The sequence below is a fragment of the Macaca fascicularis genome, chromosome 14 (genome assembly GCF_037993035.2).
Source record: "Macaca fascicularis isolate 582-1 chromosome 14, T2T-MFA8v1.1".
In the NCBI taxonomy this organism is placed as follows: Eukaryota; Metazoa; Chordata; class Mammalia; order Primates; family Cercopithecidae; genus Macaca; species Macaca fascicularis.
In genome coordinates this window covers 106,918,530-106,936,866 of record NC_088388.1, presented here as the reverse complement: position 1 = coordinate 106,936,866, position 18,337 = coordinate 106,918,530, and the positions used below count along the sequence as shown (strand labels likewise).

Here is an 18,337-nt window from a genome sequence, read left to right as displayed (position 1 = left end):
CAGCCTCCTGAGTAGCTGGGATTACAGGCGCGCATCACCATGCCCAGCTAATTTTTGTATTTTTGGTGCAGACGAGGTTTCACCTTCTTGGCCAGGCTGGTCTCGAACTCTTGACCTCGTGATCCACCAGCAGTGGTCTCCCAAAGTGTTGGAATTACAGGCGTGAGCCACCCTACCCAGCCAAGTTGAGATACTTTTTTTTTTTTTTTTTTTTTTTTTTTTGAGACAGAGTCTCGCTCTGTCGCCCAGGCTGGAGTGCAGTGGCCGGATCTCAGCTCACTGCAAGCTCCGCCTCCCGGGTTTACGCCATTCTCCTGCCTCAGCCTCCCGAGTAGCTGGAACTACAGGCGCCCGCCACCTCGCCCAGCTAGTTTTTTGTATTTTTTAGTAGAGACGGGGTTTCACCGTGTTAGCCAGGATGGTCTCGATCTCCTGACCTCGTGATCCGCCCGTCTCGGCCTCCCAAAGTGCTGGGATTACAGGTTTGAGCCACCGCGCCCGGCCAGTTGAGCTACTTTTAAGGAAATAATTAAACACCAAGATTTTACTACCCACGTTTCTTGTAGTTGCAACTCAAAGTAGCTGTTAGAAGTTTAAGACATAAAGGTTTATATTGTATTCACTTCAGAGGGTGGGTCGAGAGCTAACAGTAAATGCTTTTATTCTGAGCCTGATGTATTGCAAAGTTTACCTCTGATTGAGATCACATGTCAAGGAATTGGCAATCAACTTTAGAATGGTAAAACTGGAAGGAATGTTAGAGATCATAATGACTTTCATTTTACAGATGAGGAATCAAACCTTTGAAAAAGTATTTTAATAAAAGGAGGCTTCTTGAAAAGGAAAAACATTTTTCATGGAATTCTAAATGTTGTACAAATCCAATCAATAATCTTTTAACACCTCTCTGAAGGGCTGGCCTTACCATCTTTCCACTTCACACACAGGAAAACTAAGGTATAAGCAAGCTAAGCAGTTCACTCATTATCTCTATGAATCAGCATCATTGCTGGGAACGGAAGCCAAAACTTTGAATGTTGGACCATTCTCACAGATGTAGGCTGATCTCATTCGCAGTGATGCTGGCTGGGGGCGAGGGGAAGCCATGTTTGGGAAGTCCCCTCATGGAACACTGCATTTCACAGAGTACTTGCTGACTAATGCAAAATGCTTCCTTAAATGAGTTCCAATGGATAATGCAGTCTTTAAGAAACAAAACAGTGCAACATGATTTCACCATCTTCCTCTAAAACGAAGTGCCTTTGAATCCTAGACATTTAAAATTTGCTTTAAACCTGCTTCCATCTCAAATATTCAGGAAACGCATATAATTTTATTTACTTTTTATTTACACGAGTCGCCTTTGTGAAGCCCTTCATGTCCCCAGTGAATATTTAGGAGAAGACTATTCATTTGGATCCCTCCTTCTGTCTTTAGAAATATTATCACCCTGGAACGTTAAGTACTGATCATAAGCAAAATAAAAGTTCCTGGCAAATCTCAATATATGTCTTTTTCCCACCGAACATTACAAACTTCTAAAGACAACTCAACCCTTCACACACACACACCCTCTGCCGTGCCAGTGTCCCTGATGTTGCATCTAGTTAACCTACAAGACCCATTCCCACGGGTCATGACCCAGTATTTCTGATGACCACATTCAGTGCTGTGAGGTGCCCAAACCATTACCGCATACACCTCTCTGTGAACCATGCCCAGTGAGCTCATGCAGGAACCTGGCTTGGAGCGCTCCTTGCAAAAGGATCCATCACGAATCTGGGAACCCTCCCTCTCGGTTCTCCCCGGCCACACAGCGTGGGAGCCTCTGGGTTAGGGCAGGAAAAGGGGCGCCTGCTTGGAGGAGGGTGGTCGGGTCAGGCTGTGCGCAGCCAGGGAAGCCGAGTTTGGGGAGGAGGCAGCCGGGGAGTCGAAGGGGATCAAAATACCCACAGGGGCAGAAAGATTTGGGGAAGAGGGGGCGGCGAGGAAGACCCCAGTTCAGGCGGGAAAGGAAAGATGGAAAGGGGGCGCAGGAAATGGGCGCCAAAGAAAGAAGTGAGAAATTGCGGAGGAGGAAGTCGTCCCTGGAAGAGGAGGGGCAAAGGGGAAGCGAGAATGGAGTGTTTGCACTTTCGAGAGGGAAGGGCCAGAGCCTCCCTCGACCAGGGCCGGCGGGGCGGGCGCCTGGGGAAGAGGCGTCTGGGCGGGCCGAGGGGGCGGCGCGGTGCCCGAGGTCCCCGGGGTCCCTACCTGAACCGCTCCTGTCCCGCCGTGTCCCAGAGCTGCAGCTTGATCCTCTTGCCCGGCTCGATCTCCAGCAGGCGGGAGAAGAAGTCCACGCCGACGGTGGGGTCGCAGGCGGGGGAGCGCAGCCCGGGGAAGCGGCCCTGGGTGAAGCGGTGCAGGAGGCAGGACTTGCCCACGGTGGAGTCCCCGATCACGATGAGGCGGAACTGGTAGATCCAGATGGTCTCCATCGCTCACGTGCCCCGCTGGCTCCTGGGCTGCCCCACCCGCGGGGTAAGTTCGGCGGCGGGAACTGTCCCTTCAGCACCTCGCGGGCGCCTGCCCGCCGCCTTCCAGCATATTCCTGCGGCTGTGGCCGCCGCCTGGTGCCCGCCCTCTCGGGAGAGAGAGGCGGGGCCAGGCCCGGCTAGGGGCGGGGCCTCAGGACGGGGGCGGGGCGGGGGCGGGGGCGCGTGGGAGGGGGAAGCAGGTTTGCTGCCGCGAACTCCCGCCCCTGACCGGCTGCAAATCATTCTCCCTCAACGCTCACTGGGCACCGGGAGGAAAGTGGGCGCGGCGAGAAGACGTGACGGCAGCAACAACCAAGGAAAATGAAGCAAGGTCTCAACTCCGGGAGGGTCAGCCAATGAAAAGTGAGAGTCGTTTTCTTACAGTCGTCAGGGCGGGTTCGTCAGATTAGGGCTCTGATTTTGGAAGTCCCTGAGGCCATAACTTGGGTCATTGCTTTGCTTCCTCCTTTTTTTTTTTTTTTTTTTTTTTTTGTCCCCCAGGCTGGAGTGCAGTGGTGAGATCTCGGCTCATTGCAGCCTCAAGAGATCTGCCCACCTCAGCCTCCCAAGCAGCTGGGACCACGGGTGTGCGCCACCATACCTGGCTAATTTTTTCCTGAGTTAAAAAACAATTTTTTTTTTGTAGGCGTGGTCTCGCTATGTTGCTTAGGCTGGTCTCGAACTCCTGGGCTCAAGCAATCCATCCACCTCAGCCTCCTGAGTAGCTGGGACTACAGGCGGTGGCCACCACAACCCACTAATTTTTTAAACTTTTGTAGAGATGGGGACTTGCTGTGTTGCCCAGGCTGGTCTCAAACTCCTGACCACAAGCGATCCTCCTGGCTCGGCCTCCCAGTGCTGGGATTACAGGTATGAGCCACCGCACCCTGCTTTCTTGTCTTGATGAGAGCCATCTCCAAGGCTTTTTAAGGTGAAGGAGTTTTGGGCAGGATTGAAATAAATTTGCACAGCTAGTTCTGGGTGCTTCTAGCAAGGGCTCTGGCTGTTGCTGCCTGCTCCCACTGTCTGTTCTTCACTGCTATGAGAAGAGTGAGAAACTCGAAGTATCATCCGCATACCCTCTGGGGCCCTCCAACCCTGGGGACAGTGGCAAGAGAAAAAAAAAAGCGGGGGAAATGTTGAGATGCTCATGAAAGTTTCAGCTCTCCTTAGTCTCCATTGTTTAAGTCAGAAGGCGAACAGGTGGTTTCTTAGCTCATGTCTGATCAATGATGTAAGCAAACAAAGCAGAACTTAAAAATCTGGTGAGATCTTACTACTTTCTTGTGCCTTTCCTCAAACTGAGTAATAGTGATGTCAAGGTTTATCTTTAAAAAGTTAAACAGTTTAAAAGTGTGTGTTTAGGCCGAGCGCGGTGGCTCACGCCTGTAATCCCAGCGCTTTGGGAGGTTGAGGTGGGCGGATCGCCTGAGGTCAGGAGTTCGAGACCAGCCTGGCCAACATGGCGAAACCTCGTCTTTATTAAAACTACAGAACTGGCCGGGCGCAGTGGTTCACGCCTGTGATCCCAGCACTTTGGGAAGCCGAGGTGTGTGGATCAGGAGGTCAGGAGTTCAAGACCAGCCTGGCCAAGATGGTGAAACCTCGTCTCGACTAAAAATACAAAAATTAGCGGGGCGCGGTGGCAGGCCCCTGTAATCCCAGCTACTTGGGAGGCTGAGACAGAAGAATCGCTTGAACCTAGGGTGCAGAGGTTGCAATGAGCTGAGATCGCGCCACTGCACTCCAGCCTGGGCGACAAAGCATGACTACCCGTCTCAAAAAAAAAAAAAAAAAAAAAAAAAAAAAAACAAAGAAAAAAAGAAAGCTACAAAAAGTAGCCAGGCATGGTGGCACATGCCTGTAACCCCAGGTATTTGGGAGGCTGAGGCGGGATAATCGCTTGAACCCGGGAAGTGGAGGCTGCAGTGAGCCGAGATTGCGCCATTGCACTCCAGCCTGGGCAACAAGAGTGAAACTCTGTCTCAAAAAATAAAAATAAAAATAAAAATAAAGAGTGTGTGTTTACCAAAATAAAATTTTCAACAATTCCACTTTTTCTTGTGCACATCCCAAATTCTGATATCGGTATTCATGCTTATTTCCTTTCCTGTTTTGGAGGAAGAGGTGTTGCTCTGTTTAATCCCCTTCCATTTATGTTTTTGGGGCTTTTCCCCAACAGTTGACTTTTATTTCATGCCTTTTATACCTTGAGTCTCCCCTTCTCCAGTGGCTTCTGCTCCTCAGCCTATAAACATGCTTAATTATCTACAATTCTAAAACTAAGCAAAGCACCTCTCCATGACGCCTCCCCTTCGGATTGTTGACTTCTCCATCATTCTCCTTTTCAAATATCAGAAATGACGATCTATTATCACTTCTCATCTACCAGTTAGTCTTCAAGGAGGCTTATATACCCTTAACATACTCTCTGTGCTAATATACCACTGCTTTTGATAAGACTGTCAGGGACTTCCTGATTATTAAATCCAAGCCCCCACCCCCACCATCCTCACCACCACCCCACTGCACTGTCATCTAACTTTAGTTGTCATTCTCCTTTTTTTTGAGACGGAGTCTCGCTCTGTCGCCCAGGCTGGAGTGCAGTGGTGCAATCTCGGCTCACTGCAACCTCTGCCTCCCAGGTTCACACCATTCTCCTGCCTCAGCCTCCTGAGTAGCTGGGACTACAGGCGCCCGCCACCACGCCTGGCTAAGTTTTTGTATCTTTAGTAGAGACGGGGTTTCACCGTGTCAGCCAGCATGGTCTCCATCTCCTGACCTCATGATCCTCCCGCCTCGGCCTCCCAAAGTGCTGGGATTACAGGTGTGAGCCAGCGTGCCCAGCCTTTTTTTTTTTTGAGACGGAGTCTTGCTCTGTCTCGATCTCGGCTCACTGCAGCCTCCGCCTCCTGGGTTCAAGCGATTCTCCTGTCTCACCTTCCGGAATAGCTGGGACTACAGGCATGCGCCACCACACCCAGCTAATCTTTGTATTTTTAGTAGAGATGGGGTTTCACCATGTTGGCTAGACTGATCTCGAACTCCTGACCTCAAGTGATCCGCCTGCTTTGGGCTCCCAAAGTGCTGGGATTACAGGCATGAGCCACCACACCTGGCTGTGACTGAATTTTCTGTAAGCACAACCTGAACACTCTTACTCCTTGGCTTCCACAAAAGCATTCTCTCCTAATTTTCTGTTCTTTTTAATCTTCTTCAATGACTCCTCTTTCCATGATTCATTTCTTCAATACTGAAGATCTTAAGAGATCCATCCTTCATTTCTTCTCCCTCTCCCGCCTTTTTCCTTCACTTTGGGCTTTTTCTGGCAAGCTCATGTACTCCGGTGACTTCAGTTACCCCCTTACCCATATCAAATGTCTTCCCCCAATCTCTGCTCTGTATTCAGGACCCGCATTTCCAACTACTTCTCTTAGATGTTGGATATGCATTTCAGACCTAACGTATCCGTGTTGGTTAGGATTCTTTGAAAAAAACTTCAGTTAGGGTGATATTAAAAGATGAGAGCACTTATTCTAAAGATACAGAGTGTTTTTACAGAATTCACAGACAGGAATGATGTTGGCTTCAGAAAGGTATTTGAACCGGGAAAGAGAAAGCTGCCACCGGCCGGGCACAGTGGCTCATGCCTCTAATCCCAGCACTTTGTGAGGCCGAGGCAGGTGGAGCACCTGAGGTCAGGAGTTCGAGACCAGCCTGACCAATATGGTGAAACCTTGCCTCTACTAAAAATACAAAAATAAGCCGGGTGTAGTGGCATGCACCTGTAGTCCCAGCTACTCGGGAGGCTGAGACAGGAGAATTGCTTGAACCCGGGTGGCGGAGGTTGCAGTGAGCGGAGATCATGCCACTGTACTCCAGCCTGAGCAACAGAGCAAGACTCCGTCTCAAAATAAATAAATAAACAAAATAAATAAAAGAGGAAGCTGCAAGAGACTCAGGCAGGATGTCTGTCTCTTTCATCTCCACTTTCTTCTGACATCCGCTAATTCTTGACTTTCTGCAGGCCCACTTTCTCTGCTGCTTAGTCCATGTTGAAGACTATAGCTGCTGCAGTTTCCTGTTAGATGTCCAGGCACACACAGACACTTATTTTCATTTCTCTGTAAAGACAACCTAGTGGCCGGGCGCGGTGGCTCACGCCTGTAATCCCAGCACTTTGGGAGGCCGAGGCGGGCGGATCACAAGGTCAGGAGATCGAGACCACGGTGAAACCCCGTCTCTACTAAAAATACAAAAAATTAGCCGGGCGCGGTGGCGGGCGCCTGTAGTCCCAGCTACTCAGGAGGCTGAGGCAGGAGAATGGCGTAAACCCAGGAGGCGGAGCTTGCAGTGAGCCGAGATCGCGCCACTGCACTCCAGCCTGGGCGACAGAGCGAGACTCCGTCTCAAAAAACAAACAAACAAAACAAAACAACAAAAAAAAAGACAACCTAGTTGTCTCAGTTTGGAACAGATGTTTGTACCAAAGAGATACAGTGGGCGTCGTGGCAGGCCATGCAGTAGGTCAATCTGTTTTGATAGGATATATGGAATATTTGCAGTCCTAGATAAAGGGTGGATCAATGGCTTCTCTTTGGATCAAAAATATATTTTCTAGAATGTCAGAAAATGAACTTAGTAGCTTTCTTGCCATGTCTTCTTTTGCTATATTTTATAGGTTGGTTAATGGCTTTTAGTATCTATGCTAGCTCCCTAGACAAGTGAGGGCTTGTGCTGAATCTAAGCTGGAGACTGGGGGTTTTTATTGTGTATAGCAAAGAGATGGAATGGATTAAAGGTGGTTGAATGTAGAGCTAAAGATAATTTCATAGATAGCATCCAAGGCAAAACTAATAAAATGGAAAGGAAAGCCGTCAGGTCAACTGAACCCTCTTAAAAGGACTGGGTAGAAGGAGCGGAATATAGCTATAATGGCCAGGTGTGGTGGATCATGCCTGTAATCCTATAACTTTCAGAGGCTGAGGCAGGAAGATCACATGAGCCCAGGAGATTGAGAGCAGCCTAGGCAACGTAGTGAGACCTCAATCTCAAGAAGAAGAAGAAAAGGAGGAGAAGGAGGAGGAGGAGGAGGAGGAGAAGGAGAAGGAGAAGGAGGAGAAGGAGAAGGAGAAGGAGGAGAAGGAGAAGGGAAGGAGAAAAGGCTGGATGCGGTGGTTCACACCCATAATCCCAGCACTTTGGGAGGCCAAGGTGGGCAGATCACTTGAGGTCAGGAGTTTGAGACCAGCCTGGCCAGCATGGTGAAACACTGTCTCTACTAAAAGCACAGAAATTAGCCAGGTGTGGTAGCGTGTGCCTGTAATCCCAGCTACTCAGGAGGCTGAGATAGGAGAATCACTTGAACCTGGCCGAGATCACACCACTGCACTCCAACCTGGGCGATGAAGGAGGAGGAGGAGGAGGAGGAGGAGGAAGAGGAGGGGAAGGGGAAGGGGAAGGGGAAGGGGAAGGGGAAGGGGAAGGGGAAGGAAGCTATAAGCCAATAGAATGAAAACTGAGGACTCCAGTCCAAAGAAAGTTTTAAATTTAGCCAGTGGAAAAAGCATGGGGATTTTTACAAGGTCCCTGGCCTCAGGAACAATCTAATGATGACACTAAGATAGTTTAGTTTAGACACCACATTGGTAGATTAAGGTAGAATAAAAGCTTCATCCATCTTGGACTCCTTTTTCTCCTTTGCCATATTCAGCCAATCACTAAACATTGCTGCTTTTACCTTAGCGATATTTTTCATATTTGTGACTTTTTCTCAACTCCCCACTGTCAGTATTTTTGTTCAATCTCTCATTGCTTTAGACTGCACTGTTCAGTAGCCTCTGTATTAGTTCCTAGGGCTGCCATAACAAAGTGTATAACAAAGCCACAAACAGAGCAGCTGAAAATAGCAGACATTTATTGTCTCACAGTTTGGGAGGCTAGAAGTCCAAAATCCAGGTGTCATCAGGGTTGGTTCTTTGTGAGGGCTGTGAAGGAGGATCTGTTCCATGCCCCTTGCCTGGCTTCTGGTGGTTTGCTGGCAATCTTGGCAACACTTGGCTTGTAGATGTATCACTCAATCCTCTACCTCCAAACGGCATTTTCCCAGTCTCTTCCTGCAGTCTTCCCTCTAAGCATGTCTGTGTCTGTGTCCAAATGTCCCCTTTCTATAAGGACATCAATTATGTTGCATTATGGCCCACCCTAATAACCTTATCTTAACTATTTGACTTCATCTGTGAAGACTGTTTCCAAATAAGGTCACGTTCTTTTTTTTTTTTTAAGACAGGTTCTCACTCTGTCACCCAGGTTGGAGTGCAGTGGCATGATCTCAACTCACTACAACCTCCGCCTCCCAGGTCCAAGTATTCTTCTGTCTCAGCCTCCCCAGTACCTGGGATTACAGGCATGCACCACCACCCCCAGCTAATTTTTGTATTTTTTTAGAGATGGAGTTTTGCCATGTTGGCCAGGCTGGTCTCAAACTTCTGACCTCAAGTGATCTGCCCGCTACGGCCTCCAAAAGTGCTGGGATTACAGGCGTGAGCCTCTGTACCCGGACCCAAATAGGGTCACATTCTGAGGTGCTGGGGCTAGGACTTCAACATATCTTTTTTAGGGGACTCAATTCAACCCAAAACAGCCTCATGTTTAGTTTCTACTTTGCTTCCAGAATTACTTTATTAAACACCTTTGATGATTCCTCATTTGCTGTAGAATAAAATCTAAATGCCTAACCATGTCATGTCCAACTCATCATAAGAGGGCATCCACAGTCTAGTCAGATGATTCTTCTATGTGACATGCTTTTCATGCTATACTTTTTCTTTTTATTCATACTATTACCTCCTCTCTTTATACCTGTTTTACTATTCATCTGGTCAGCAAATTTCCACTCATCTTTTAAGGCGCAAAACAAATATTTTCTCCTCTTTTTAGTCTTTCTGAACCGTCTCTACCCCTAAGGAGAATTAACTTAACCCTCATCTGTGTTCCCACGGTAGTTAAGGAACGAGTACTTTGTACTTCTCTGATATCACAGATATCAGATATCTCAGATATCAGCTATGTATCTTCTCATATATATCTCATATATCTTCTAATATTGAATTATGGCTATTGGTCTGACTATCTCTCCTACTAGATTGTAAGTTCCTCAAGGCCAGAAGGACTTATTAATTCATGGTTATTGTCCCAGCATGCACAATTAGCACATAGTAGATGTTCTTTTTTTAAATTTTTTATTTTTTTGAGACAGGATCTCACTTTGTCTCCCAGGCTGGAGCACGGTGGCACAATCATGGCTCACTCCAGCCTCAACTTCTTGGGTTCAAGCAATCCTTATGTCTCAGCCTCCTGAGTAGCTGCAACCATAGATGTGCGCCACCATGGCTACCTAATTTTAAAAAATTTTTTATAGGAATAGGGTCTCCTATGTTGCCTAGGCAGGTCTCAAATGCCTGGCCTCAAGCAATCCTCCCACCTTGACCTCCCAAAGTGTTGGGATTATAGGCATGAACCACCACGCCTGGCCAGTAGATGTTCTTTAAATGCTCATTGAGTTGAAATGAACTATGTTAACCATAGTTGTGTATGACCTTGAACTTTTATATGTGCTGTCTGCACACAACCTCATGAGATTTATGACTCATTTGATTAATGTTATGATTATGAAAATGTGCCTTTGAATAATTCATGGAAGAATTTAATTTTTAAGTATATTTGTATTATGCATGCTGGGTATAAATACTTTAATATTTTAATTAAAAATATCATGTTATATTTGTGTTTATAAAAGTTTAAGCTTAAAAAGTAAGGCAAGTAGGGCACATTTAAGAAACCTAGTTAAGCTATTACTCAGGAAATTCTGCTTTAATATGTTTTCTTTAAGAAGAAAGTGAAAATGGCTGGGTGTGGTGGCTCACGCGTGTAATCCTAACACTCTGGTGGGTCAAGGCAGTAAGATTGCTTGAGCACAGGAGTTTGAGATCAGCCTAGGCAACATAGTGAGACCTCATCTCCATAAAAACCTAAAAAAGGCTGGGCGCGGTGGCTCATGCCTATAATCCCAGCACTTTGGGAGGTCGAGGTGGGCAGATCATGAGGTCAGGAAATCGAGACCATCCTGGCTAACACGGTGAAACCCTGTCTCTACTAAAAACACAAAAAAATTAGCCAAGTGTGGTGGCACGCGCCTGTAGTCCCAGCTACTCCAGAGGCTGAGGCAGGAGAATTGCTTGAACCCGGGAGGCAGAGGTTGCAGTGAGCCGATATTGCGCCACTATGCTCCAGCCTGAGAGACAGAGCGAGACTCTTTCTCAAAAAAAAAAAAAAAAAAACAAACAAACCCAAAAACAAAAGACAAAAGCAAAACCAACGAAACAAATAAAAACTCAGAAAACTAAAGTGAAACATGAGAAGTGCTGGAGAGCAGGATCTGGCTTCTTTTTGTTGTACAAAGCCCTGGACCAGGAGCCGGGAGACCCGGGCTCTTGTCCAAGCATTGCCAATACCTTTGGGAAAATTTTGACAAATCTCTTACTCTCTTTGGGTCTCTGTTTCCTCATCTGGACACTAAAAAGGTTGAGCTACACCTGAAAGGGTCGAGTGTTTTTCAAAATGAGAGTTGTTTATTTCTGCTATGCTTTCTGAAGGCTAAAGAAAGCCCCCAAATTACAAAAATAGCCAGCCATGGCGGTGTGTGCCTGTAAGCCCAGCTACTTGGGAGGCTGAGGCAGGAGAATCGCTTGAACCCCGGAGTCAGAGGTTGTGGTGAGCCAAGATTGCGCCATTGCACTCCAGCCTGGGCAACAAGAGCAGAGCTCTGCAAAAAAAAAAAAAAAGCCCCCCAAATCAAACAAAAAAACAGAGATAAGAAAGGGGAATTGTAAAATCAATTTGATGAGTAACCACCAGAATTCAAAACAAAACGTCAGGGTGCATCATAATAAATATGTTTTGTAGATTTTGTTTGTTTGTTTGAGACAGAGCCTTTCTCTGTTGCCCAGGCAGGAGTGCAGTGGCACGATCACAGCTCACTGCAGCTTTGAACTCCTGGGTTCAAGTGCTCTTCCCACCTCAACCTCCCAAGTAGCTGGGACTACCGATGCACACTGCTGAGCCTGGCTTATTATTATCATTTTTTGTAGAGACAGGATCTCCCTTTGTTGTGCAGACTTGTCTCAACTCCTGGCTTCAAGGAATTCTCCTGACTCAGCCTCTCAAAGTGCTGGGATTACAGGTATAAGCCACTGCGCCTGGCCTGTTTCATAAAATTTTTGTTTCATTACTATGTGTGTTTGTGTGAATGTGTGTGTATGTATGTACACATGTGTGTGCCATGTCAATAAATAAAATGTATTTATTTTGGATCAAACTAAACAAATGTCAAAACCCAGTGAGCTAGATGATCTCAAATGCATCTTCTGGTTCTGAGATTCCCTTAAAATGCTCAGAAATTATCCATGTGCTCTGTGATTGCTGACACTCATTACCTCTTGAGTCTCATCTTCTACCTTCCCTTTAGTGTCTCCTCAATAACCATACTGGCTTCCTTGATGGTCCTTAAGCATCTAGGAAGGCTGCCACCTCTGAGCCTCAGCAATTGCTATTCCCTCTGGAGCAACTCCTCCCCTTCATCTTTACATGGCTTGCTCCCTTACCTCATTCACCCTGCACTCAAATATCTCCATGAAGCCTTCCCTTCCTACTCTATGTAAAACTGCACCTTCATGGCCGGGTGTGGTGGCTCATGCCTGTAATCCCAGAACTTTGGGAGGCCCAGGTGGGTGGATCATATAAGGTCAGGAGTTCGAGACCAGCCTGGCCAACATAGTGAAATCCCCTCTATACTAAAAATACAAAATTAGCTGGGTGTGGTGGCATGCGACTGTAGTCCCAGCTAATTCAGAGGCTGAGGCAGGAGAATCGCTTGAACCAAGGAGGTGAAGGTTGCAGTGAGCCAAGAAGAGTGAAACTCCGTCTCAAAAAAAAAAAAAAAAAAAAAAAATTGCACCTTCATGCCCTTCTATGCTTTATTTTTCTCCTTAGCACTTATCATCATGTAATGTAATATGTATTTTGCCTATTAATTTTGTTCACTGTCTGCCTCCGCCAAGATACTGTGAGCTCCATGAGTCTAATTTTTATTTTGGTTTGTTTTATTCACAAATGTATCCACCTGGAATATAGTAGATACTCAAGAAATATTTGTTGAAAATAAATTTAAAGTTTCCATAAGTTTCCTTCTAGAAGACAAAATCAGGATAACTAACCTTTAAATTAAAAAGATAATGATATTTTATTTCAGACATGAAGATTGAAGATTTTGGATGAGAATTAAAGAAAAAAAAATGTAGGCTGGGGGCAGTGGCTTAGGCCTGTAATCCCAGCACTTTAGGAGGCTGAGGCAGGTTGATCATTTGAAACCAGAAGTTTAAGACCAGCCTGTCCAACATGACAAAACCGCATCTCTGCTAAAAATACAAAAATTAGCTGGGCCTGGTTTTGTGCACCTGTAGTCCCAGCTACTTGGGAGGCTGAGGCACAAAACTCACTTGAACCCAGAAGGCAGAGTTTGCAGTGAGCCGAGATTTTGCCACTGCACTGCAGCCTGGGTGACAGAGAAAGACTGTCCCCGCACCCAAAAAATAAAACAAAATAAATAAATATGTAAAAATTTCTAATTTATGGAGAGTGAAGAATGGGTGTTATCAGCTACAATTTTTTACACTGTTTATTAACTGAATGTTTTATAACTTTTTTTTCTACCTACCAAGGGTTACTTTTGATAATAAATTTGATGTCAGAACTGGATATTTTCCTAATGGCTTTACCTGAGAATCATGAGCTAGACTATTGAGGGTCCATATGGAGTGATTATTATCTTCACTATCTTTAATCCCTCTATTCTCACAATCGGGCTGATTAAACTGGAACCAAAGTTGCGATTTGAACTGATTAGCTTGTCTCATCTATCTAATGGGACTGCTTGAGAAGGAAAATTTTCCAGAGTTTATGAATAGAGTGAACTGATATGTAATTTCATAAAATTAGATGTCATGTTGGAATATATGTTCATGCGATTCTTTTTTTTTTTTTTTTTGAGATGGGGTCTCACTGTGTGGCGCAGGTTAGAGTGCAGCAATGAGATCATGGCTCACTGCAGCCTCAACCTCCCCAGGCTCAGATGATTCTGCTACCTCAGCTTCCTGAGTAGCTGGGACCACAGGTACACACCACCATGCCTGGCTAATTTTTTATATTTTTGATACAGACAGGATGTCACCACATTGACCAGGCTAGTCTAGAACTCCTGGGCTCAAGCGATCCGCCTGCCTCTGAAACTGGAGGAGTTCCCTTATCCCCCTCACAGGGCATGCAACAGGAATGTGGCTCACTTCTTTAGTGCCCGGCTGCTCAAATCCCTAGGGGAAGCATGTAGATGGGCAGGTACTGGGGAGTGTTTTTGGGCTCCGACCTCATAGCAGCATCTAGGATTGAGTGTTTACAGCTCCTGAAGCCCCAGTGGGCATGTGTTACACTGTGCTCTTTCAGTTTTGCTGTCTGCAGGTGGCTTGTGTTAAGCAGCTCGATTAGACTCTGCCTTATCACAAGGGCTTTTCTGTATCCCAGGTTCTTGCCCTAGTGTACTGGAAAAATCAGATCACATGTGGGCTTGGAGGATGGATGCGAGGTTTTATTGAGTTGGGGAAGTAGCTCTCAGTGAGATGGATGGGGAACCAGAAGAAGGATGGAGTGGGAAGGTGGTCTTCCCCTGGAGCTGGGCCACCTAGCGGCTGGGCTCTCCTCCAACCACCTCTGACCGAATTCCACGTTGTCCTGTTGTTGATGGCTGTCAGTATCTGCTGGTGTCTGTCGGTGTGTTCTTCTGCTCCTCTGCTCCTCTCAACATCCAGCCCCTTGTGCATGTGCCTGCTATGGTCTTGGGTTTTTATGGGCACAGGATGGGAGGCATGGTGGGCCAGAGCGGTCTTGGAAAATTCAACATCTGGGCATGAAAACAGGAGTACCTGTTCTCACTTAGGTCTGTAGGCACAGACCCGAGGGTGGAGCCCTTGCCAGGGACCCCACCTTTCTCTACCCAGCACTTCCCTGCCCCTCTCCTGTATCACCTCGGCCTCCCAAAGTGCTGTGTGAACCACCTTGCCTGGCCATGCCATTCTTAACACTTTAAAATGTCACCATTTATGTCTTCACAATTATTTTCTGAGTAGGACAGGCCATCAGAAGTGAATTAGAAGGGGTAAAGGGAATCAGAAGTCAATTTACACTTTAAAAATGTAATAATAATTTTCTAACTTGTGTAGCCATTATTTTATTTTGTCGTATTTGCAGTGAGGGGCATCTGAGTGGTCGTATTTTCTCTATATACTCTTCTGTACTTAAAACGTAAGACCCAGGATGGGCATGGTGGGTCACGCCTGTAATCCCAGCACTTTGAGAGGCCAAGGAGGGAGGACAACTTGAGATCAACCTGGGCATCATAACAAGACCTTCCCTTAACAACAACAACAAAACCCTATGGCTATTGCGTTAGTGAAGTCCTTTGTCATCTCTCAGTTGGACCAATCGTCAGTTCCACTCTCTACAATCCAGGTGTTACCCCCACAATAGGTGAGTTTGGATGCTTGGGGAGTGATAGCCCAATGACCACAACCAAGGAGGATTTAGCAAGGGGATTTTCTTACTTGCAACAAGTAAGGAAAACACTGGGGATAACTCCCAAAGCAGTATCTCAGCAGGCTGGGGACTGGGTCAGGTTTTACAGGCATAAGGTAAGGAGATGGGATCTGACTGAATCTGACAATAAGGTGGTGCTAGGAGGCATGATCTGACTAGATCCTGCCACAGGGTTACACCAAGGCTTGATCCGATTGGATCCTGCCATGTGGTTTCCAGTTCTTAATTCAGTCCCCGCTTCTTGGTTTGAGCACTTAGGTTCTCCATGTGGCTGCATGCTTTGTTCATGTGGGCATGTTCAGGTTACAGTGACGTGAGGGTCCATGGCAATTGAAAAACAACTCACAACTTTGAACCAGGCCTGGCATGGTGGCTCATGCCTGTAATCCCAGAACTTTGGGAGGTTGAGGCGGGCAGATTCCTTGAGTCCAGGAGTCGGAGACCAGCCTGGGCAACGTGGAGAAACCCTGTCTGTACTAAAAGTACAAAAAATTAGCCAGGTGTGGTGTGGGCTCCTGAGGTCCCAGCTACTCAGGGGGCTGAGGTGGGAGAATCACTTGAACCCAGGAGGGAGAGGTTGCTGTGAGCTGAGATCCTGCCACTGCATTCCAGCCTGGGTGACAGAGTGAGATCCCATCTCGGAAAAAAAAAAAAAAAAAAAAAAGGGCAGGGTGCAATGGCTCATGCCTATAATCCCAGCACTTTGGGAGACAGAGGCCTGTGGATCACCTGAGACCAGGAGTTTGAGAACAGACTGGCCAACGTGATGAAACCCTGTCTCTACTAAAAATACAAAAAATTAGCAGGGGGTAGTGGTGGGTGCCTGTAATCCCAGCTACTTGGGAAGCTGAGGCAGGAGAATTGCTTGAACCTGGGAGTCGGAGGCTGCAGTGAGCCGAGATTGTGCCATTGCACTCCAGCCAGGGCAACAAGAGCAAAACTCTGTCTCAAAAAAAAAAAAAAAAAAAGTGTTGAACCAGAACCAGATTGGTCTGGTGCAGCTACACAATGAGCTCGTGTAAACATCCAGGTGTTTAAATGACCTGAACAAATATGGAAAGAGGGAAAAAATATCTTGAATTGACAGAGTTTAAATCTATAATGCCTGGAAAAAATGTCTTCAATAGCTAAATGTCTTAAATAACTCTAACCACTTATGTCACCAAGTGGAATGGAGGCTGTAGGTAAAAACGAAGTTGAGTTGTAGAAAGATAAAGTTACAGTTCAGTTGCATGCCTGAGGCAGCAGATTGAAGCTTTCTTTGCTTGCTACAAGAGGAAGAACTGATCCAAACGATAACTGACATGTAATAGTGATTTAAATATATGTACACTCCAATAAACTGTGCCCATTCATTCAGGCAACATGCATGTGAATCTCAGAACTTTTGTGAGAACTATATATGAAAATAGTAAATAAAAAATTATACAGCATAGATGTCTGCATTTAAAAAAATATCATCTCTCTGCAATGCTACTTCTAATATCAGCTGTGGTATTCTTATAATAGGATCTATCTGCCTCTGTCACTTCAGAAGTCGTTCAGACTGGCCACATTTTGGCCAATTCTGCCTCCTATATATCTTTCAAATCTATCTCCTTTTTGCCTTCTCCAGTACTGTTGCCTGAGTTTGACCTTTATTGTCTCTTGCTAGAGTTGTTGCAAACTCAGTTCCCCTGTTCTTGCCCACTTCCAAAATATCCATTGAAGCACATGAAGAATCTTTCTAACGTATAAACAATCTACTCATTAACTTCTAGCTCAAAATATTTCAACCCTCTTCACCCCTTGTACGTACACACATATTGCTTAAAGAATAAAATTGATTAAGGTGGTATAAAAGATGGTTTGGTCACCATTCAACTTTCTTTCATCTTCTACTTGTTCAAGTTTGCTCTTACATTATAACACAGTATGTGGCTCCTAAGATGCCATCGTCTATCTTGATACATGCACTTGGCATTCATCAGGATTAGATTAGATTGTGAGTGACAGAAAAAAAAAAATAAAAGTGGCTTAAACAAGAAGGAAATTTTTTTCTCTTTCATGTTAAAAAGAAGTATAAAGTTGAGCCCTCCAGGACTAATAGAGTAGCTGTCTATATTGCTAGACTCTGTCTATATTGCTGCACTGCTGTGTTCTACAAGTGGCTTTTACCTCAAAATTGCTGCTTAAACATCAGCCATCGTATCCACATTCTAGCAAGACAGGGAAGGAGGGGATGATGTGCACATCTTCGTAATGATTCTTAGTGAATCTCAGGACTTTTATAAAAACTGTTAAAAAAAGGGAATCTCTCTTGTGGTTGGATCTAGGGTTGTGAGGCTAAAGAATGCAACCTCCTTGGCATGACGGGAGGAGAGCCTGCCTGAGAATGCAACCAACCTAGAGGAAGCACTGCTCTGAAACCCAGGAAAAAAAACTGGCTTCTTGTGACATCATTTCATCCTCCGCATCAAAATACAGCCAAAGAAAGAAGTACTGTTGGATTTTTAACATTACATGAGTGATTATAAATTGAGGCCTTGACACAGAAAGACAAGTATCACATGTTCTCACTTATTTGTGGGATCTAAAAATCAAAACAATTGAAGTCGTGGAGATAGAGAATAGAAGGATGGTTACCAGAGGTTGGAAGGGTAGTAAGGGGGCAGCGATGGTGGGGAGGTGGGGATGGTTAATGGAAACCAAAAAAATAGGGACCTGGTGTGGTGGCTCACACCTGTAATACCAGCACTTTGGGAGGCTGAGGTGGACAGATCACTTGAGGTCAGGAGTTCAAGACCAACTTGGTCAATATGGTGAAACCCTGTCTATACTAAAAACACAAAAATTAGCTGGGTGTGGTGGCACGTGCCTGTAGTCCCAGCTACTTGGGAGGCTGAGGTAGGAGAATCACTTGAACCCAGGAAGATTCGGAGATTGCGGTGAGCTGAGATCACGCCACTGCACTCCAGCCTGGGTGACAGAGCAAGACTCCATCTCCAAAAAAAAAAAAAAAAAAAAAAAAAGTAAGAAAGAATGAATAAGACCAGTATTGGATAGCACAACACGAGGACTATAGTTAATAATAATTTAATTGTACATTTTAAAATAACTAGAAGAGTATAATTGGA

General features: G+C 45.7%; 1 protein-coding gene across 1 annotated transcript in view; it reads right to left on the bottom strand.

Annotated features, from left to right (window-relative positions):
• The window catches only part of RAB39A (RAB39A, member RAS oncogene family), a 41,049-nt gene extending 38,448 nt beyond the window's left edge, over window positions 1-2,601 (bottom strand). Inside the window, exon 1 of the mRNA XM_005579529.5 lies at window positions 2,254-2,601. Within this exon, the coding sequence (XP_005579586.1) occupies window positions 2,254-2,480 (227 nt within the window). The 5' untranslated portion in view covers window positions 2,481-2,601. The remainder of the gene's footprint in view (window positions 1-2,253) is intronic.
• Window positions 2,602-18,337: the final 15,736 nt, after the last annotated feature.